This window comes from Labrus bergylta, chromosome 1 (genome assembly GCF_963930695.1).
Source record: "Labrus bergylta chromosome 1, fLabBer1.1, whole genome shotgun sequence".
Lineage (NCBI taxonomy): Eukaryota > Metazoa > Chordata > Actinopteri > Labriformes > Labridae > Labrus > Labrus bergylta.
This window is the reverse complement of record NC_089195.1, coordinates 6,792,851-6,816,360: the sequence shown is the minus strand read 5'-3', so window position 1 is coordinate 6,816,360 and position 23,510 is coordinate 6,792,851. Positions and strand designations below refer to the sequence as shown.

The 23,510-nt window shown below is 38.8% G+C and overlaps 1 protein-coding gene across 1 annotated transcript; it reads right to left on the bottom strand.

The window, feature by feature from the left end:
- Positions 1-1,937: 1,937 nt before the first annotated feature.
- Positions 1,938-22,914, bottom strand: col9a1a (collagen, type IX, alpha 1a). Its single transcript, XM_020639642.3, has 32 exons — positions 22,695-22,914; positions 21,667-21,741; positions 20,475-20,513; positions 20,312-20,374; positions 16,142-16,195; positions 16,000-16,035; positions 15,691-15,714; positions 14,660-14,713; positions 14,504-14,557; positions 14,380-14,412; positions 13,276-13,332; positions 13,113-13,166; positions 12,859-12,912; positions 12,671-12,724; positions 12,227-12,280; positions 12,082-12,135; positions 11,820-11,873; positions 10,831-10,884; positions 10,629-10,682; positions 10,502-10,546; positions 10,330-10,383; positions 10,071-10,124; positions 9,671-9,724; positions 8,094-8,165; positions 7,278-7,313; positions 7,144-7,188; positions 5,992-6,024; positions 4,926-5,072; positions 4,387-4,441; positions 3,810-3,998; positions 3,403-3,480; positions 1,938-2,719 (listed from the first exon to the last, which is right to left on the bottom strand). Exons 1-32 carry the CDS (start codon positions 22,767-22,769, stop codon positions 2,514-2,516), a joined length of 2,064 nt encoding a protein of 687 aa, XP_020495298.1. The 5' UTR covers positions 22,770-22,914; the 3' UTR covers positions 1,938-2,513.
- Positions 22,915-23,510: the final 596 nt, after the last annotated feature.

The window sequence follows — 23,510 nt, the reverse complement described above, 5'->3', positions numbered from 1 at the left end:
TATTAAAATCCATTAGATGATATAGAACCTAAGTACTTCTTATTTACCTTGACATGACAGCATCATCTCTATCAATGATAAGTTGTAAAATAAACATTCAGTAATCAAAATCAACTCGCTACGCAGGTACAATCAGCTCAGGTGAAGAGAACACAAGGACCCTGTTCAACATGGTCATCAGAACCCGAACGCTTAACCAGCAACTGACTCCAAACATCCGGCCTCTCCCAGTGTTCTCACCCACTTTCTCCCACTCTCTTTTTTTATTTTACTTTTTCAAGATTTTAACTTTATTGTAGAGATAGGACAGTGGACAGAGGTCGGAAATCAGGGAGAGAGTGGGGAATGACATGTCGGCAAAAAGCTGCATACCTGGAGGACCATAGCCTCCGTATATGGGGCACGCACACTAACCACTACGCTTCCAGTAGTAGCCCAGCTCTCACTCACTTATACGTTTCAAACTTTGCTCTGTTGCTGAAATATCTAACAAGATCCACAAATCAAAGCCATCTACCTGTCTGTTAGAATGTCTCCCTAATGTCCTGATAAAAGCCAGCTTACCCTCTGTCCTCCCTTTCGTCCTATCTCCAACCTAACTTTCCTATCTAAAATCTTCAAAAAAAACAGTTGCATCTCCAGTTCATACTAACTTGACAGACAATAACCTCTATGAACAATTCCAGTCTGTTTCCCCCCCACCTCCATAGCAACAGTCCCCCAACAGAGACAGCACTGTTAAAAGTCCGGAGTCAGCTGCCATGATTAGCTCATTTGTGATTTTTACCCTCATCCTCCTTGATTAGAGTGCGGCCTTTGATACCTTATCTCACAACATACTCCGTGACAGACTAGCTTCTATTGGAATCGCTGACACACCCTTGCTCTGGTTTACATATCTCTCTGGCCGCACTCAGTTCAATCAACTCAAAACCTTAAATTCCCACCCATTTCCAGTCACTACCGGTGTTCCTTAGGGTTCTGTCCTTGGCCCCTTTCGGTTCATCATCTATCTACTTCCTCTTGGTCATATCTTCCGTAAATCTAATCAAGTTATTTTGCTACGCGGATGACACCCAGTTCTACCTGTCCATCAAACCTACCTCCTCCCTCCTGACTTCTTCCCTGTCTGACTGAAGACAGGAAATCCAATCCTGGTTCTCCTGTAAGTTCCTCAAATGAAACAGTGTCACAACCGAGGTTCTTCACATTGGCACCAAATACACAATTTAAAACCTTGACAGTTTTTCTCTCTCTATTGATCACTACTCAGTTTCTCCCTCCCCTCAGGTTAAGAGTCTGGATGTCATCCTCGACAGCGCACTACCATTCCAACCTCACATAAAAAATGTTTTACTCTGTCCGCATATTTCCATCTACATAACATTAATCCCCTCCGCCCTTCCCTCACACCCAACAGTACCGTACCGCCATTCTGGTTCACACCCTGGTTACGTCTCGCATTCATTACTGAAACTCCCTTCTCTTTGGTCTTCTGGCAAGTCCATCCACAAACTTAACTCTGATGCCGCTCGCATCATTTCCAGAACGCCCTCCATTAATTGCATCACTCCTGTTCTTCAGCTCCATTGGCTCCCAGTCAAATATAGTATAGACTTAAAGATTCTGCTCTTCAACTTTAAGGCCTTGAATAAACGTGTGAAATTATCACAACCTGAATCAATTAAGTATTCAAAAAATGTAACTCTGGAATGTATATTTTATGATACACTGAATCTTCTGACATACAATACTCCAATAACTGTTTCAATAAATTACAACACCAAATAAAAATAAAAACATGTTTAACCTCCCACTTCAGGTTTACCTTGTAGGAAGAAGCGTCTTAAGCTGTTGAACATAATGATCAAACTAAATGTTTATAAGTGTAGTCTTGGTAGTTTTTGGCCAGGCTTGGCTATAGAAAACATGCAAAAGGTTATCAAAATGTGTTTATTTCCTCCTTTGTACAACTTGAAGATGTCACTTTGAACTTTGATATAATAAATAAGAAGTCATAGAAAACTGCTAACCGCCATCCAGTCACAAAAACAACAGTCGTCATGACAGAGATATCATTAAACATATTCAACATTTAGGGGAAAAAAGGGATTTAAGTGGATAAACAACAAAGATACAACAAAATGTATGTCATCCAGCAGTGTAATTTTTGTATTGACACATTTACATAAACATACAGAAAACTTTTGGACTTGTCTTGTTGTTGCTCAGAAAGAAATGGGACTGGTAGTTTTATACAAAAACAGTGAGCTCTTAATTTTTCAGCTTTTACTGTACAGAGATGGAAAAATTGAGGTAATTTTTTTATGCAAAGGAGCTTCAAAATGCGAGGTGTGCTGTTCATTGTCCACCTTTATAACCACAAAGATGGCTTCAAGAGATAAAAATAACTTCAAGACGAGAGGACCAAATGAAAAGAAGAAACATACAAACCAAGTGACAAAACCAAATGGTTTTCCTCCAGTCTCTCAGATTTCTACTCTGACTCCTCCTCACATTTCATTTGGGCCCTTCATGCCGGAGTCCTTTGCAGAAACTGGCGATGCCACCATGGGTAAGATGCACTGTGACGACTCACAGTATCCGTTCAGACCTGGAGTACCAGGAGGCCCAGGAACGCCCACTGCTCCAGGAACACCACGGGGTCCTCGCTCTCCATCACGGCCATTTGTGCCATAAGCTGCCCGACCGGCATTACCTGAAAAAATAGAAACAAATAAGAACCCAGGTGAAACAATGACCTAAAGGCTTTATATGCCTTTTTTCACACTTAAATGTAATAGAAATCAACTATATCCTCTGAAAATAACTCTGTGATTCATGACTGTCTACAATGGGTGTAACACCCGAGTCCCACTGTCTGTGATGTTTTCAGAGTTTTCAGAGTCCTATCTTCAGTTTGTTTACATCGCCGGGACAGCCGGCTGATTCCTCCCCTCGTGTATAAAAGTTGTTTAATTGAGGGACTAGAGAAAAGAAGAATAACATACTGTACTCACTGCTTAACTGTGTTTCTAGATCACGCTCATTTCAGGTAAATTTGCATGCAGTGTGAAGATACGAGCATAATAAAGATCGCTAGCATTAGCATGCTAACACAACAATGCACCACAAGTTGTTTTGGTTTCATGCTGGTGCTCATGGGCGACATCTGCTGGATCAAAAAATCGCATATAAAGCCTTTAAAACTAAGTCACATATAATATTAGGTCTTAACCTTTAAATCGAAGCAATTTTCAAGTTACTGTGGAATCAAGCCGTTCAAGTCATTAATTACAGTCACGGGCCAAATCATTAAAACTTTGCTAATGCATCCCATTTTCTACATTTAAAAGTTTAAAATTTAAAATGAGATGTGTTAATGTCATGCTTGTCATTTACCTGGTAGACCAGGGGCACCTGGAGCTCCTTTGGCTCCTCTCTCTGTAGGTCCTCTATCCCCTTTGTCACCCTGATCACCTGCAGAGAGGAAGCATGATAATTAACACCAAGAGGATAACATTTAATTTAATTGACCACATTAAGCAGAAGTTCAAGCTCAGACTTCACACCTCATCTGTTCCTTCATTAACATGAAGATGAACCTGATTGGTCTCTGAGGGGGAATGATGTAAAGTTCAAGTATGTGTAGGATGGTGTAAAAGAAAAGGGTAGGAAAGTTAAACTAGTTTAAAAAATATTTGGATAACATGTTTAACCTCTAGTATTCTTCATACTATACAGCTGTAAACTTCTGCATTACTACACAGTATACTATCTGCTGTAAAATATTTTGATCCAAACCTTACCTTTGATTCCTTTGCGACCCATCACCCCAGCTGGACCCTTCAGACCGGGCAGTCCTCTTGAGCCGGTGTGTCCAGGGAAACCGTTCTCTCCGGTGACTCCTGGAGGTCCAGGAGGGCCAGGAGGACCGGGAAGCCCTGAGATACCTGACTCAGGTCTACTGAGGCTGGCTGCTAGCTGGGCCAGCTGCTCTGTGACACATGAGGACAATTTAGACATTTAGATTTATAACAACAAAAACAATCATGAATATCTGAAGATTTAGAAGTTGCTTTCTCTTCATTATATAGGAGAGAGTGATCTATCTTAATCTTGCCAGTACCAAAACATTTTTTAAAACCAAGACTGCTTAGTCTGATATAAATGTACATTTAATTGATCAACTACATGAAAGTTTCCTTACATAATATGTTAAATAGCTTTGATAGCCAAGGCTTAAACCTAAATGCCATTTTCTTTTGCTTCTGATCCAAGTTAAGAGTTAGTGTGGAGAAATTGAAAACCACAAATGTAGAATTAACAATCAATTAAAAAAAGAGGAAAGTAAAGATAACAAACTGGGTGATAACAAACACTTACCTTGCATTACCCTCATGCAGACTTGTTTGATATGTGTGTCTGTTGGGGTTTTTCCCTTAAAAATTAAGGAAACAAAAGACAGAGATGAGACATTTTTTATTTACGTATATTGTTCAGTTTTTAGCATGATGTTTTTTTTCTCACTATAATTTTTTTTTTCTGTACTGTGAGATGCATTTCTTATAATAAATGCGCTTTAAAAACAATGTTCATTATAAAACTTTTTTTTTTTTTTTGCAAATATTGTATGGAAACATAGGCTGGAATAATTGCCTCAGTAAAGCAAATATATTTAATTCCATCAAACTTAACCCATTATGAAAAACTCTCCTGAAACATTAGGTGAGTTTTCTGTGAAGTATTATCAAAACTTTTTAGTAGGATTATGATTCTGAACATTGGCTATCTTATTTTTTTATCTTAAACAGAACAGGGAATTTAGTCCCTGATTTACGACAACCAGAACTTTCGTTCAGTGCCAAGCAAATCTGATACAGCAGAGAGCTGTCACACAATAGTCCAGAGATAAAATGTCTCACCGCTGGGCCCTGACCCCCAGGCAGGCCTGGTACCCCCATGTCTCCCTGCATGCCGCGAGGTCCTGGCTGGCCCAATTTGCCTTCTTTACCCTGCTGTCCTCGGCCACCCTCTGGTCCTTTATTTCCTGTCTCTCCTGGTGGACCTGTCTGAAATCAACAGCAGCAGTATAAGATGACGTGATGACAGCAGACACTAGCACTTTAAAGAGGACATATTATCCCCTTTTCCACCTTTTCAAACAGTCCCCTGTGTTCTAAATAAAACATCTGTAGTGCTTGGGTCAAAATATAACATGAATCAAGCACCAGAGGAGGTTTGTGACCCTGTATAAACCAGCTCTCTCAGAACGCTCCGTTTTGGTGTGTGTGTTTAAATGTAATGAGCCCCCCTGAGTTTTCCCAGTAGACATCAATCCTCTGTAGCGAGAATAAAAATGGCAGACCTGCGCAAAAATTTTGTTCTAGGCTGGGGATGGAGTCCATGGGTGGAGATATCAGGGGAGGGGAGGGTATTATTTTACCAGAATCCAGCTTGTGTCATCACAAGCTGAGCAAATTTGAAACGGAGCATTTTTCAGACAACAAACAAAGGACTGGATGGGTTTATTTCATATGTTGTGGGTCAGTAGACACTCAGGTTACCCAAATATTCATTCAAAAACACTGTAAAAGTGGATTTAAGAGATCAATTTAAGAGATCAATTAGCAAACACATCTAAATATCTACACATGGTAACCTTTAACAGGTGACATGTTGGTATTTGTTTCAATAAAAAATGTATCTTATAGGTGAAATGTAGGAGTTTGATTTTAAACAAGAAGGAAACAATGTCATTTGTGGTTTGCTGCCAAAAAAAAGACCAAATCCAGACAATAATGGACCAAAAAGCATTGACTGTCCAATGTCCTTTTGTTGCTCCACAGTGAAAGCCATAAACTATACAAAACATGGTCTCAGTCTAAGTAATGTCATCCAAGGACATAATGCAATGAAATTGATATCAGACAACTAACAAGGACCCTACGAGAATCATTCAGTCAGTAAAAACGATGTAGGTCAACATACCGCTCCTTTCTCTCCTGGTTCTCCTTGATCCCCCTGAAAGATACAAAAAAAGTACGTCACTGTTTATTTGTCTGTAGAAAGATCCATTCAGAATACATGTTTAAAAGAAATGTTCACGTCATAGTACCAGAATCGTTTTATATCTTAACAACTGTTAAGTTGAAACTTCAGACTTTTCAGGACTCCTTTTGTGTGTTTCCATCAGGTCACCTCAAGTGTATCAGCATTATTTCCTGGTTTATTTTGTTTTTACTTTCCCAGTGGTACTGTATTTGGATTTTTATGTTGCTTGTTTAATAGAGCTTATCACCATATTTAAAAGGCAGGGTGCTTGTGTGATGCAACACATTTCCATATGAAGTAACATTTTGTTGTGTTTTGTCAGGACAGAACTAACACAGAAAGCACAGTCCTCCCACATAATCAATTCACTTCCTGCGTCTTCATGAGCCTCATCCCCGTATTGAACTAATCCTTTATTAAGTGGTGTAAGAATAATGAAGAAATTTTGTTTTTAACTGTGAGAAATTAATGAAAAAGCCTTCTTAAATCGGAACATTTCCACATAGGCTTGGTAAAAAATTTGATTCACTATTTTTCGTCACAGAAACGTGGCGGCCAATTGAAAAAATCTTTTTGCCTACATGTAATTTATAATAAGTACAAGTTACCAGCTACTGGTTCTTGTGCATAAAACATAACCTACATTAAATCGGAAAAAGCACCCATATAATATTTTCACCACACAACTTGAAGCTAGTGAACAAACCAAAGTTGGAAGCACGCCTTCTTAACCACATCATGGGACCGTATGAGGATAATGTCAACGCAAGGTTGGTCTCAGGCGACTTCATCATGTTCATTTCTGTGTTTGTAAGGATTCCCAGCATTGGTTTTCTATAACTTGTGTTCTTGCATTTTGCCTTCTTTCTGACAGTTTTGTTTTCTTGTTGTCTGACGGTTGTGCAATGAATCTTGTTGTGCCAGTAAAGACTGTTTTATATCACTATACTAGTCTTGTTCGCTGCATGGAGCATTTGAGCTCTGTTATTCCTTTCCAATTTCCAGTCGTTACATATTCCCGGAGACACACTGATGTCTGCATGAAAAAAATGAATTAACATACAGGTGTTTCAGTACTCGATCACTCACCAGTTCTCCGCTCTCTCCTGCTGTTCCTTCAGCACCTGAAGGTCCCTGAAATGAAGATGCATGATAGATTTTTGGCATTTTGTGTGCTCCATCTCAGCGCTCTCAAGTTCAATATTACGATTAATAAAACATACCTGTTCTCCCTGTGGACCGTCAAGACCAACTGCACCCTGAGAAAAACAGAACAAAAAGAATACTTAACAATCAAAGCTGTTGAATTATTCTGAGCAACTAAAACTGTAAAATCTATAATAAATTAAGAACTTTACATACACAAGAATTGTTTGTTCCTTGTTCGGTCGGATTTGACATTTAATTCATACCTTCACATAGAGACTCATGGTTACTTTAATTTTACCTTTTTGTGGTCCTCACATTGAACTTGACATTTTGTTTCAATAATCAGCATTTTAAAAATGAACTCCTTTAAAACAGCAGTATTTGTCTACTTGGGAGCAGCAAAAAAAGTGGGGTCATCATTCAAACCTTCTACCAGCCCCCCCTTTAACAGATGAAGATATCCCCCCCCCCCCCCATCCTTCACCATACATATTAACATACACTCTTTGCTAACAAATTCCTAGATTTTTAGAATTTATCTAAGATTTATATTCAAATACAGCCAACAAATGTGTCCTCTTTTTCCCTGGCGGAGCTTAGAAACGATAAACGAGAAAACGAGTATGATGGGGACAGTTAATGACACAAACAAAGGCTGGGTCCTTCAGAGGACAACATTCAGCAACCCAGACTGAGTGTGGCGTCAGGGGTAAATGGCTACAGTGAATGAAATCAGTGTGTTCACTTATATTGCATTTTTGTGATGTAAGCCAGGGTACTTAAAAAAAGAAAAAAAGAAAATTAGATGTAGATCTACAACTTCTTCATCTTGATTTTTGGGCTCACTTCTAAACTGTATTTATCATGCTGTCATTTTTTGAGTTTCTTACTCTTTCGCCCTTCTGGCCACGATAACCAGCTGGACCTGGAAGTCCTGGGAGTCCTGGATCCCCTCTGCTTCCCTGTAAAATACACAAGTACAAAATAGTAAAGAGCCCTTCGAGTACTAGTTAAATATACAGAATGCACATGCCCACACATTAAGTCATAACACAAGACCAAGTGTGTGAGGCTCAGAAAACTTGACCCAACCACAGAAAAAAGGAAAACATTTTGAGTGTCACATCATCTGAACGGAGAGCTTCAACCTGTCCACCCTCCCTCACATGTTTCTGGGTGTGTGCGGGTCCTGATTGTGGTGAACTGTGGGCCTACAGGTTTCAGGCATTCCTGGGGAACAGAGAGCTCTTTCAGGGGTTCTCAGCTTCTTTTCCTGCCCCCAATTCCCCCCCTGATCTGCAATAAACCCCCCTTGGGCTTTCAGATTTCTGTAACAAGGGGCTATTCATGCCCGCTCACCGTTGGATTAGAGACTTAACAGCAGGGACAGGAGTTCATAAAAGAGCTGCCACTCTTTCATAAAAGCATAGTACAAGGCTTCACTTCCCAGATACTGTACAAAGTGTATCTTGGTGAATGATCCTCATGTTAAATAATACATTTCAGGATAATAGAAAGTATTTGTGGACATTGATTGCTTGTTTTGTATTTCAGGGTTCCAATCTCAAGGTCGGATTGAGCTAAACTCTCAGCACAGAGCAGGAGGTTCAGCTGGAACTTTGTTACTAAATTTTACCTTGTCCTGATTTCATGGATACCACTTCCCGTAACAGTATTACAACAATCTTGTTGTTTTCCTCTGAGGTTTAATTGGTCTAAACCCTTGATGTTTGTCAGCAGGCCAGAAGGAGATCTCAGAAGCTCCAAAAAGCTTACAGAAAGATTTGATTTGACAAAGTCATAGTGAAGGTCTTACTTAAAATGACTCCTTCTTCAAAGTTTTGTCCCCTTTTTTGGCTGTGTGAAATGTATTATTTACTACATCTTTATTTATAAAAACATCAAAGGAACAATGTGGACAAATGACACATTCTGAATTTCTGAATATAAAACATGGGTGTGATAGGGGTTTTCAGTTCATACAACCCAACATTTTATCGTTGATGGTAATAGTAAGTGAGAACGCTTGAAGTATCACAAGCATCTTCTTTAAAACTTTTTGTATAATATAACATAAACTGTAATTCAACAGAGAGCTGTTTGGAGTGCCACAGGATTATGTGCTAGAGCCACATGCTTTATGAGAACTTCTTGAGGCTTTCATTAAACAAACTTTTGGTCCTACTTTCTGTCTTCATCTAAACATTTTGTTCTTTGTTCATATATAAAAAGTATTCAGATCATTATTAAGATGATCTGATGAAACTGTGTACATTAATGAAATACATTTTACTGTAATCAAATATGTAAAAACATGGGGTTATCTGGAGTTGATCTTGCCTTGATCAAACTGGTGGGACTTAACTTGTAAAGCACTGATAAAGGAGTGTGTCAGAAATTGGTGTGAATTGTATTTGAAGTGTTGTTTATACTTTATCCTTTAAAATTTAGACTAGTAAGGTCTTACCCTGGCTCCTGGTAACCCGGCAGGTCCCTGGTGTCCTCTTTCTCCTCGATCTCCCTAAAAGAAAATAGAGAGAGAGAGAAGTAAAATCTGGGTAGAAACACAAATAGATTGTGTAATATTTGTTCGCTGAGGCAACAGAAAGTTTGGTTTGTTATCAGCTGATGTCTTGACTTTTTGTTCATTTGTGAGCAAGCCAATAAAGTTGTGTATTATTCCAAAGTAAATAGTTTGATCATCATTACTTTACTTTCCCAGTGGAAACCATTAAACCATTATCAGTCAAATTTAAATAGTGGCCTCGTCCAAATCTTTTTTGTTTAGAGGGGTACACAAATATATTCCCTATCTCAGAGATGGAAACTGTATCTTACAGTTTTTTTTGTGAATGAAGTTGACTTACTGGTCCTCCTCGGGGTCCCACAGGTCCGACTTCTCCCTGCTCACCACGCTCGCCCTTATAACAAGCAATCATCCAATCATTATCAGAGCAGAGAAACCGAATAAAAGTTGAGGAAATTTCCCCAATTCTATTAATAAAATAAAAATAATAATTATTAATGCTAAATCACTGTTTCAAAGAAGTGTTTCCTGCTTTTTAATTTAAAGCTCCTAAATGATATGAACTTTTCTGTAAAACAACAATTGTGTTAAACGCATACTTGTTTTCCTGGTGACCCCATCAGACCAACAACTCCTGGATCACCTGTGACACCCTTGGGACAAAAAAAGAGACAGCATGGTTTGAGGAGATGTCTACATTTGGCCTATTTTTGTAGTAGAAAAAGCTGTAAATGATGGAGTTTCTTTGTATTGTATACATTTTGATCATACCTCTACACCAGCATGACCTTTTTGTCCATAAGCGCCTGGCAAACCCTGCAGTCAGAAAATAGGATCAACATCTAAACTCAAACGTCACACTGATATTAAAGCATCAGGGGTCAGCGGTTACACTTACAGGAAGCCCTTGAGGGCCTGCATCACCTGGAGCCCCACTTTTCCCTGGAAGACCCTAAAAACAACAGAAACAGAACGGGACATTTAATGAATGCAAACTGCCACATCACAATCCTAAAGCAATCTTCTTTAACTCTCAAAGACTGTCACTGTTCACACAAACTACTGTGAAATGTTAATTAAGAATAACAAATATTTGTTACCTTCGACGCTGGCAGCCCAGGTATTCCCTCACGTCCGTCTGGACCATGGAGGCCCTATCAATAAAATAAATCAGAGGTTTACATAACTGATTATACAAATGAGCCTCTGTTTAAATAAAGAGAGCACTCAGAATAAAAGTGGTAAAAAGTATCAAGCTATTGAACAAATATGATGCATACATGTATTTTCATGCCAATGTGTGAAATACTGTAGTAAGAATGTAAGACCTTATTTAAACTTGTTTTAATTGTTACAGCTTGTGCTTAATCCACTCAGATTGTTCCAGTGTTAGACTGTAATAGATCTCTTGACTTAGACTTAGATTTGCCTATACTGCTAATGAACACAAGAAAAGGAGAGATGATCCTCCTCTGCTGACATTTATAGTGAGCATTTTCCATTAACAAGATGTAGTAGTGTTTTGTAAAAAGAGAAAAGCTATTCATCACTGAGTGTAATGTTTTCCATTTAGATCATTGATATTAGGTATGGAACATTCTTGGATGAAGTAATAGCCTCTGGGAGCGATGGGCACAATTTTTGAGGGCTTCAGGCTTGGCCAGCAGTTAGTGATGAAAGACTTGAAGCCGACACTTCGCTTTCTGTGTGTCGTGTGAGAAACAAAGCCTTAGGGTGGATCATTGGTGGTTAGATGACTGCTGATGGTTTCTGGGTTTTCATTTTGACCCGTGAGTTCCCCCTCTTCTGCTCTCCCCTTCTCCACACAGACTGTTTTCTGCATGCAGGTAATTCCCGCTAAAAGTTAATCTGATACAAATTTGACAATAATGTTATACTAATTTAGATAAAATTTCCCTGTTAACTCCCAAACCCTACGGAGAGAAAGATAGTTCATGGGAAGAAACAAAGTAACGATATAATACTCCCATTCAAGAGCTGTAACTCCATCAACTAGCGTAAATTTGAATGTAGAGGGCCATTAGTAAAGAGGAAAGGAGATATATTGATTTATAGGATAACATCTCACAGGCTCTCCTTTTGGCCCAGGTACTCCTCTGATTCCAGGTGGACCAAGATCCCCCTATGACGAGACAAAGAAGTAACCAACAAATCAATACCAATGCTGTTGATACATATCCAGTGGAAACAGGATTTAAGGACTTTTTTCATCACAGGTGAAGAAATTATTGTTAACTCTATCAGTGTTAATTGTTAACACTGTCACTGTCATGAGCGCTTCATTCTCTCAAAGCTGTTGTCGTGGGGTTTATTTGTGTTTAAGATCTTACATGAACTCCTGCTGGGCCTGGCTCACCGATGGCTCCTCTTTGGCCTCGATCACCCTGGAAAAAAAAAGTTGTTGCTGTTTTTATCCAAGTTTTGTAAAAATAAATATAAGTTGTTTAACAGAGATGATATTAAATGAGTACTCACTGGACCTCCCTGAATTCCCTGAGGACCTAAATCACCAGGTTTTCCCCGAGGTCCCTGTTTGTACAGAAATATAACAGTTAAAGTCAAACAAATGTTTATTGAAGATGCCTTTTCAAGCAGATTAATGGTTGGTTTAAAGTTTTAAAGCATTAAATATTAAGCTTGTTGTTTCTTTCACATTGCCAGTCCGAGGCGGGATATATTTACAACCCTGATACACCTCGCTTGGAAAGTGTAACGCACAGAAGCATTGGGGCAAAGTCATTTTGCCCCTGATCAGCTATCAGACGTTTAACAGAGGCGTAACAGTCGAGACAGTGGCAATGTGTAAAATCGGCGGGGCAGAACAGCACAATTTATACAATGTTATAAACAAATGTTTATATGAAACATGTGTTGAATTCATGAAACATCGCAGCAGTTCATGACTTTTTGATTTCTTACCCTGTCCCCTTTGGAGCCCAATATTCCTGGGAGGCCTCTTGATCCACCTGGTCCCTAAAATTACTCAGCGGATAGAGAAAAGGCACAGAAATGTCCCATGTTAACATGTTTGACTGTGGAGGAGTCATCAAATTTAAAACAGGCCTTATATAGAGAGATGTCAAAGAGAGAAAGGTGAAATATTTTACTGGTAGTCCTTGTGCTCCAACTTCCCCAGGCAGTCCTTGATCACCCTCTTCTCCCTGATAGAGAACATAGATGCAGTTTTAGTGTGTACATTTCAAAGCAGCAAGAAAGATACTAGGGTTATTCTTGACTGTCAAGGGCCTGCAAAGCATATGATTTGTTAATTTTCAGCACACACCGTTCTCATTTAGTAAAACATCCTTTGTTGTGGGTATAGATCAATAATTCTGCACAGTGGGAGAGAAGAGGACTGTACCTTGTGTCCTTGTCTTCCAGGCTCACCAGATTCACCCTTAACTCCTTTGTGGCCCTAAAGGAAAGAGTAACAAGGCAAATTGATACAACAGGACAATGCTAATGCTAGATCTAACGTGATGTGAATCCAAAAAGTCTTATCAGGATCATTATATTTTACTCACCTTCATGCCGGGGAGACCAGAGTGTCCGTGTAGACCAGAGGGGCAGGCGTTGGGACACTGAAAAACACATCAGCCTATTTGAGGTCATGGAAGAGCCCTGCCACCAGGGGGCTCCACTGACAGTGAACCATTGACCCAGCATACAAACAAGTACATTACGGTTGTCATTTTATTTTATTTTATTTTTTGGGGCTTTTTGCTTTTAGTGGAGAGACAGGACAGTGGATAGAGTTGGAAATCAGGGAGAGAGAGTGGGGAATGACATGCAGGAAAGGAGCCACAGGTGGGAAAGGAGCCACAGGTGGGAAAGGAGCCACAGGTGGGAAAGGAGCCACAGGTGGGACCCGAACCTGGGCCGCCTGCCCGGAGGACGACAGCCCCATACATGGGGCGCGCGCACTAACCACTGCGCCACTAGTGACCCACGGTTGTCATTTTTAATGCCATGAAATAATTATACAGAGAATCTAGAGTTACAGGGGCTCTTGGTTGGTGGCAGTTTTTTTAAGTTAAAGAAATTGGAGCTTACCGAGCACGTGAAAACACCAATCTGTCTTTAAGTTGCATAACCACCAAGTGATGTTGAGAATAAAGCAAATGCAGATGAGGGGAAAAACGGCAGTTCCTAAAGTGTGCATTTGAGGCTGGCTACAAAAGGTCTCCATTAGGTCCCATGTTGAAATGTCCAACTTAACACCAGTAGTAAACATGCTAACACCCTGGTATAATAATCAGTTTATGATTAATAATACATTTTATTTAAAGGACTCAAGATCACCTTACAAAGCAGAGATAAAAACAACAAATGTAGGTCTCAATAGCTCATTTATCTTTTTATGGCAACTGTGCAGGGTTGAATCTACTTACCACTAGACATCTACACAGACATTTCAGCGACTGGCTGTGTGTTTGGTATTATCATTCAAAAAAATTGACAAATTATTTGTCTAAGAATTTTGGCATAAATCTGGGCTTGAATGTAGTCAGTACTGGCTCCAGAAAACTAACATGGCAGTGGCAGAATACCAACCCCATTATAACCTTTTAGGAAAAAGAGAGAGCAAATTTGAAAATGGAAATTGGATACTTTTGGATCAAACTTACCAGGTCCTCGCCTTGATATACACCTGGTAGACCCTAGATACAAATAACAACATTTAGTTGACATATAATAATGTTTCCTCTGATTGTGTTTAAAAGCAGTACAGATGAAAACAGTGATATTTACTCTTGGCCCAGCAACACCAGGAAGCCCGACTGGACCTCTCTTTCCTCTCGCTCCCTGTGAGAGACAGACTTTTATCAATAAACTTGTATTCTTATCTTCTATTATATTACGTTTTTAATGTTTACTTTGAATTAATAACATCAAAACTCCACTCACAGCGGGTCCAACTTTTCCCAGTTCACCTGGTAGTCCATCTGTTCCAGGAATACCCTGTTAACAAACAACAAAGACATTATCTGACAATCTCTCTTTTGTAATTAAACTTCTAATATTATTATACTCTTATTATGTAGGCATGGACTGCTATAAATGACTTTGCATTAAGAAACTAAAACTGATCTACATGTTATGACACTTTAATCCAACCATGTTAAAGAGAAACTTATCACTTCAAGTATTCCTGTTTATTTTCTTCCCTCTGGTGGTTAAAGGTATCATATTGCTGCAGTGATGTCAGAGTGTACTGTGGGTTCGGTCAGGGCACTGTGACATCACTTGGTCTTTGATTGAGCCAAAAAACAAAAGAATGTGTTAGTATGATGGGGCAGCTGTGGCTCAGTGGTAGAGTTAGTCTTCTTTGAATCTGTAGGTTAGATGTTCAATCCCAGCTCCTGCAGTCCACAAGTTGAAAGGTTCTAGGGCAAGACACTGACCCCAAATTGCTCTCTATGGCATATCCAGCATCGTGTGAATGAATGTGTATGAATGGGACTGGTTAATAATACTGATGGGCATTTTACATAGCATCCTTTGCCAACAGTGTGTAAATGTGTGAATGTAACATGTAGTGTTAAAGGGCTTTGAGTGGTCAAAAGACCAGAAAAGTGATTTATAGGTGCTATATAAATAAAGCTGTTGTACTCCATGAACCATTTTATAATACAAAAAAATAGAAAAAAATTATCCCAAAATAAATGTTTCCATTCTCAAGCAACACAACTTGCTACTTAATACTTTCCATTTGCATTATGTTACATATGTTTTTAGATTAAATACAGTGCTTATATCGTATGCTGGTGAACAAGTTCCCTTTTAAATGTTACTGTGAAGCTTTGTGTTACTGTAGTGTTTTACCTTAAGCGTTTACAGTATGAAAATCGGCAGCCTACTCTATTGACCTGCTGACGTGTTTAACTGTGAGCTAGTTACCAACCTTTGAAGTATAGCCTATTAAGTGTGATACTCACATCGAGCCCATCAGGTCCTACACCCTGTCAGAGAGAAATCATAGATGGACAGTGTCAGACTGAAACTGGTTAACAGAAGCAAATAAAGAAAACTGTAAGGATTTAATGGCAGCATTTCTCTTTGACTGTATTATTTTTTGTAAACAGCAAGTATCAGTCAAGATGAATTTTAACACAGTGTTGCTGTTGCTTCTAATACTAACTAATAATGAAGAATGTAAACTTGTTAACAATTAAATCTGTGTTTTATTAAAAACGTTTATGTGATAGTTAATGAAAAAAAAAATCAAGATTAATATTTGTACTTACAGGCTCCCCAGAAGGTCCACTAGGGCCAGAATCTCCCTGAAAAAAGACGAGAACAGACATGTTCCAAAGGGTGTTAAGAATAGTTACTATGTTGTTTTGACAAAAGAATATATCGACTGAAATATGTTAATAATAATCTTACTTTAGGCCCCTGTTTGCCCACTGGGCCTGGATCTCCAGGCGGTCCAACAGGTCCCTACAAATATGACACACAAAAATCAAAAAAGCTTACAAATATGTTTATTTAAAAAAATATATATTATTTTGGTAGCTTTGGTTCAACATTTTTTTCACTGTCAAGGCACCTAAACCGATACAACTTAAATCAGGGATCCCCATCAATGAATTTTGCTTTTATACGTTAAACTATAGAAAATCTAGAAAAACAAGTTCTTCATTCTGTCTTATCACACTTAATGCATTTCGGGGACACCCTTGATGATAAAAAAGGTTTCAAAGTTTTAAGTCAATATGATTTCAGACAGTTAGTACCACCTATTTAAAAAAGAGTCTTTTGAATGATCGAAACCAATTAACACGTCCAAATACTGAAACTGTTCATCTCTTGCATGAATTTCTCTCTTATTGTCGTCAATAAATGGAACTATGCATCTTGTAACTTCCACTGCACTGTCACAAGAAACAAGGTGCTGTTACACGACTCTTACTACATGCATTTCTGTACAAGACGTTTTGATAAGCCAAAATTTTACCCAAGTTTGGCAAATATGACTCTGCAAGCATCTTCCGCCTGTTGTTTGCAAACTGTTTGCATGTCGAGTTTGTGGATGTGTTTTTTATCTGTTACCATAATGTCTATGGGCTGTGACAGCCAAAGTTATGTAGTGCAATAAACATCATGCAAGGTCATCAGGCCATGCTGTGGACATGAGAGAGACGCCATTTTCACTGTTGGAAGTTATTGTGCTAATACATTTTAAGGTGGAAAAGTTACATATTGTTGCTTTAAGAGAGAATTTAGCACTATATTGAAGAGACTGGAAGTAAGAAACACAAGCTTTAAACAATCAGATGGTTGGAAACACAACGACAGATAACCTTAACTTCTTATTTATATGCCTATTTTGTCTTCTAGTTGACCTGGACTTTAGGGATACAAACAAGCCAATTGTTTGTAATAATTAGCATCCCAGTGTGTACAGATACACCTTGCTGAGTAATCAGCTGGCTGGTACATGGTCACTTCTCACTAATCAAATAAGAAGGACAGGGGCCAAAGTCAAAGGATCAAAACAGTAGTTCCAAAGCTTATTGGTGATGTCACAATTGATACTTCCACTTTTTATATACACTCTGTGGATGCATTAGCCTTGCAAACAGCCTAAGTACTTAATGAAATAAAGCAATTTGACTTTGCATGTGGCCTCACCAGTAGAGATCAGATGGGTTGGGTATTTAAGGCAGGATAAGGAAGACAAAAACAAAATGCCAATTTTTACTGAACCCATCTCAATCATCATTCATGACCCACTCAGTGGGTCAAGTGTGTGGCAGCTGTCTTCGTACATAAACTCTGCCTTCTGTATCTGAGATGTTTCTGTGCAGTTATGCAACTTGCAGGGCTGACAAATATAGCCAAAAGTAACATCAGAAAAAGTTTGCAGTTCAACAAATAAACCTTTTGAGGCTGGCTCCAATAGCAAGCCAATCTGCATATAGTACAATGTTGGAATGCTCATATTTTCATCTCAATGTTTACAGACATTACAAATGTAATTGTTAATCACGTGTTGGTTATATCATTGGGCATGGTTTACTTCTGTGTATCGTTTTCTGGAGCTGAGTTGGTCTATCTCGCATCCTACCTTATGCAAAACAACAACCTTGAAGCAACAAGCAAACAAAACATAACACATTGGCGGCGACCAATGCAACTGTTGCTTCCTAAAATTTCCAAACTCTGGGAACAATTCACCCTTGATGCTGAAAATAAAGGTTTAGCCTTCAGGGCCCAGGGTGTCGCTTACTTTGGCGCTTACACGATCACTAAGGCCCAGGAGAAGTTTGGCGATTATTGTTGCACACATGCAGCTTAAACGGAAAAAATAATCCTGATATTTCTTGCAGCTACCAATCACATTTTCTCTGCGGCCTTGTCATGATGACAACATAACCCTTATACCCACACACTCTCAAACCCCTGGTTTCTCTCATCACTTGCTCTACCACCTACACTTACGCATTCAGTTATTCACAAACAGAAGTACACTACTAATATAGCCTAACAAAAGGATTGCCAGCGAGATATGTAAAGCGGCACTTGCTTGTCACGAGACCATGTCTATGACAGACATGGTCTCATGACAAGCAAGTATTTAAAGAGAAGGCACATTGGATGTCTCTCTTTTGAAAATCATCTTTCACATTCAACTTAATAGTCCAAAGTTAATGCCACACAGTTTTCTGCCACTTACATTTTCAGTCCCTTACCTTTAAACCTTTCCCCTAAAACATTACATCTTTTTTTCTCCTTCTCTTCTCTTTTTACCATATTGCTATCATTACCAGGCTTCACGTTGAAAAAAAGTATCTGTCTTGCATAGACACTAGTTATGTTTAAAATAGGGCTGTCAGCATTAACAAGTTAAGCACAATTGATTACAGTCTCAAAATGCATCAACTTTATTTCATCGCAATTAACCCGTGCTTTTTTGTTTCTTAAGGCACACAGTGGATAAGCCTCCGCTGTGTCTCTCTGTGGTCACAGTGATGGAAAATAAGAACATTGCTGTATCTTTGAATGTCTCATTTCACTTTAAAAAACGTCTAGACGGCTCAGCTGAAGTATTATCCACCTTGTGACATCAGATATTCCACTTTTTTACTGTTCCGTTTGGCCGTGTTCATTCAGTTTTTATTCTTAACAAGTTTCTTTTTCCGGGGTTAAGTTAATGTCGTAAACTTGATCTACCAAAAGAAAAAAAATATGGCTTGAATTCAGATTTGTAATGGCATATTTTAAGTTTGAGTAATGTTGGATTTAAAAGCTGACAGCTAGATAAGAGCAATTAAGTAATTGTGTAAAACATTATCTTATTAGTCTACTAAGCAATTCAGTAGTCAATGACAAGTCCACTGCCATCTGTTAATTCCTGATAAGGGGACCTTATTGGGCATTATTCATTATCTACTGGACTGGATTGCATAAAATTAGAATCATTATTCACCCAGACCAAAGACTGAAGCTCTAAAATCAAGATATCATTGATTCAAATGTTGGTTGTATCAAGCAGATGTAAGTCTATATGCCCTTTTTACTTTTTTGAGTTAAAAAGGGTGTGGTCTTCCTGACATCCTTAAACCCCTCCCCTTTTCTGTCTCCTCCATGAATAACCCTAATAACAATCTTCACCTGGTCAAAGGGCATCACCAAACGATGGAAACCAAAGACACCTCAAACCAGATAATTGAGGGGCGCTGATAACCTAGTGGCTATGTTGCACACTCGGTGCCCAGAGGCAATAGTCCTCATTGCAGCGGCTGTGGGTTCAAATCCGACCTCAGCCCTTTGCTGCATGTCATTTCCCAATCCCTCTCTTCAGCTGTCCTATTCAATAAAGGCAATAAAGGCAAACAGGCCTAAAAAATAACTTCAAAAACAAACTGATAATTAAGCAATGATGAAAAAAGAAGACACACGTCCCTCCCAAAAATACTGTCTACTACTGTAAAACATGTCTCTTTCCTCCGCCTCCTCTTATAACTGTATACACTCTGTGTAAATTATTCTCTCTTTCAGCCTACATGAAGCTTTGAATCTCCTGGTCTGTCCTAAGCACGGTCACCACAGCCGACAGCAAACACACTGAGTCCTTTCTGCACCACCTTTACTAGCACACGCTCTCTCCTGTCAGCCATCTCTGAGCAGCCGATCCCCCCACACTAACTCCTCCATCTCACACAAAAGACCCCTGTTTCTGTCAGGAAGCCACTCGAGACTTTCCCCTAAATAACCAGATTGATTCATCCAAGCAACATTTTTTTTACTCAGAGGAAGCCAAGACAAACTGCTCACACAGCAGCAGATCTGAATGTCTCAAGTCCTCCAGCTTTGATCTTATGGACATTTAATACATCCTCTTATTGGGTTTTGACCTCCAGGACAGAAAGACTCTCATCTAATAGATTAAAGCAGAATCTCATGTTATTTCTGCAGTTTTTTAGAGACAAGCCAACAAGCAAGCTGTAAAAAAAAAAAAAAAAAGTCTTGTAGAAAGACCAGACACAACAAAGACCTTTCACACTGTGGCTGATGTTACACACCAGTATTTTAACATGATGTTTCACTTACATCTGCGCCTGGAAGTCCTGCAGCTCCTGGAGCTCCGTCTTTGCCGTTATCACCATCAGCACCCTGGAAGCAGAACAACTCTTGTTAAAAATGTTAATTTAGGTGCAAAGGCAACATCCTTGATTATATCTTTTATAGTTGATGGGATAAAAAGTCCACTCACTGGTCCGCCGTTCACTGTTGCGTCTTCTCCTCTGTCGCCCTGAAGATACATAAAAAGCATGTTCAGTTGGTGATAATTAATCCACTTTAAGCCCAAAATGTAAATCGTTTTTTTCAATAACACTGTTTACTTTTTACACAGGACTTGAGATGCATTGAGGATTCCTGTCCATCTGCATATTTTCTTGGAAAAGTAAACCTTTCTTTAGCTTGACTGCAATTTTTTAAGACTAACATACACTTTTAAGTTGAATGACCACTGAAGGAAAGTATTCAGGACCAAAATCATCGAGTTAATATTGAGGAGAAAAGTGGTGCAAGTTTAGCTCACTGTTTAGCTCAGTAACCCTCAAGGCGGAAATCAAATCTGACCCTTGAATTAAATGCAAGTTGCAGTTTAACTAAAACAAGTTGTATAGAGTCAGTTGTACATTGTTGAATAGTATTGTTATTGATAAAGATAGTAAATAGAAGAGGGCCCAGAACAGATCCTTGTGGAACACCTTTTGTTAAAAACAGAAACTCTAAATATTGCCAGTCTTTGCACACTGTCATTTATCAGATAGGTAATTCTGGAACCATTTGTAAGTGCTGGAGTCAAACCCAATGTTACAGGATCTAAATGAGATGACCATGATCAACTGTATCAAAGCTTCTGGTCAAGAAAGTCAAGAAAAACAGAAGCACAATATCTCTCCTGCTTGTGACAGTATTACTAACAACTAAAGTGACAGAAGAGACAGTACTATGCATAGGTATGAGAACAGATGGATGAGTGCTCAAATCCAGGTTATGGTCCTGTGGTTCGATTTTATGGAAATAAGGTGAATGTCAAGGTAAATATTTTTCCGCCCATATTGCAGTATTTAATCTTGCAGTTTAACCAAAGAAAGAAATGACCATAGAATGCTGCTTACACATTAAAACTTGTTTAAGCAATTTATGTGACTTGGAAAGGTTTTTTTAAGTGCCACATCACTTTTTATAATTAAGGGGAACTAAGTCAGGATTGAGTCATATAAGGACCTTTTTATTTATTTATACCTTATTGTTGAAATAGCTGCAGCTTTATCTCTTTCTTGTGTTATATCCACATTACTGTTGAGCTGATTAACTGCTGATTAGAAGTGAACCAGTCACTGCACTGACCAACATGGGAAACCTGAAATTTTTGACTGAGAAACTTGACTCACGTCGATGCCGTCCACTCCGGGCACGCCGGATGCTCCAGGCGGCCCTGCGGGCCCTCTGGGACCAACTGGGCCCCTCTGCAAAGCAAACACAGAAATCAGTTTGTTGGTTTTTCCCCCTTAAATTCATCTCTTAATATCATCCATTACTGCTGCTGTTGCTGGAGTGAAGGGCGGCTAACACAGAGTCTCTTTGTTTGCTTGAATGTAAGGGGAAAGGTCATGAAACTAAACCTGGTGTCCCATTTTAGTCCCATTATACCACCTAAGTAACCGCATGTGCTATGATTACTGGTAATGCAAGAACCTTATTGGTGCCTGGTGTGCACACGGACATGAATGGATGACAGTTTGGACCAGATTAAAATATCAAAATGTTAAAAATATTTGGCAAATAATGCTGTATTAAGGGCCAATTATATCTGAGTTACACCTAAAAACAACACATTTGAGTAATCAGGTCCTCCATTAAGTCATTATATGAATGTATCATACAAAAAAGGTACAGCATATATAGTATCAGAATATTCAATATTAAAACCACAGATATATAAATTACAATGAAGTACCTTAAATAAACATACTTCAGAATATCTAGAAGAAATTTCCTCTTCTGTGAAATCTAGGAAATGTAAAGAAATGGCATATACGTGGGAATATCTTATTAGAACTCACTAGCCAAACTCCATTAGTTTTTACCAGGGATAATATGAACGTTTTATGTAACATAAATAAGAAATGAACTACCAAAAACTACAAAAGAGTCGATTCATTACTGAGCAAAACAAATCAGCTGAAAGGTGCTGATAGCAATATAATATATGATGCCATAGGAGACTCAAAAAGTAGTTATTTATAATATAAATAAAATATATAGGAAATTAAAATAAATAATCTCTCTATAAATCCCTCACTGAGCCTTAGACGTGTTATAAGCACCTATAGAAGAAATACATCAATATACATACAGTACATGGCTTTCCTCTCCTGTATGGGATGAAGAAGAGAAAGAAGGAGCACCTATGTCTCACCTGAGCCGAGCAAATCAGCACGATTTGCAGTAAAATCACCAGCAGAGACTCTCGACGGATCCTGGAGAGAGCCATGGTCTTCCCAGGGCCGACGAAGATGCTGAAAAGTCCCTTGTTCCCAGATTAAACGGGGCTCACAGACGGTTCACTTCTCAGCCTCCCCCCTGACTGAAACCCCAGCGGCTGCTAGAAGGGAAGGATGTTAGTAAGTCCTGATTATTCATGAGACACTGGGGCTCTGCAGGAGGAGGAGGAGGAGATGGTGGAAGAGGAGGGCGTCCCTGCACAGTCAGAAAAGGGCAGTTCATTGGAAATTACATCGTTTTAAGATGGAATTGACCATGACAGAAAATTGCTTATTATTGTCCCTAATCTGAATCTGTTCAGAGTATACCTTGGTTTTTGTGGAAAAAACAAACAAACAAAAGATGCTCTGTATATGTTTTAAAAAAAAACATTTTTTAAGAGAAAAAAGGGTTATGGGAAACTTAAAGGAAATATAAATAACCATATCTTTAATTATTAAGTTTTGTTTAACTTTAAGAAGAGATTTGAAATATATTGACATTTAGAAACACAACAAGTGCATTTAAATCTTACTTAAATAGAAGTATGTATGAGCAAGACAAAAAAGTAGTCAGTCTAGTAAAATGATCTCACTCTGTGTTTTCCTATAGCTGATGTTTGTTAGATTCATATCACTGCTGTAATTGGTGTGTTGTGTTATGCCACTGTAGATGTTTAAGGTATAGCTACTTTTAACTACTTTGGTGGCTATTTAAATCAACAACTATGCATTATACTCTACAAGCTGTA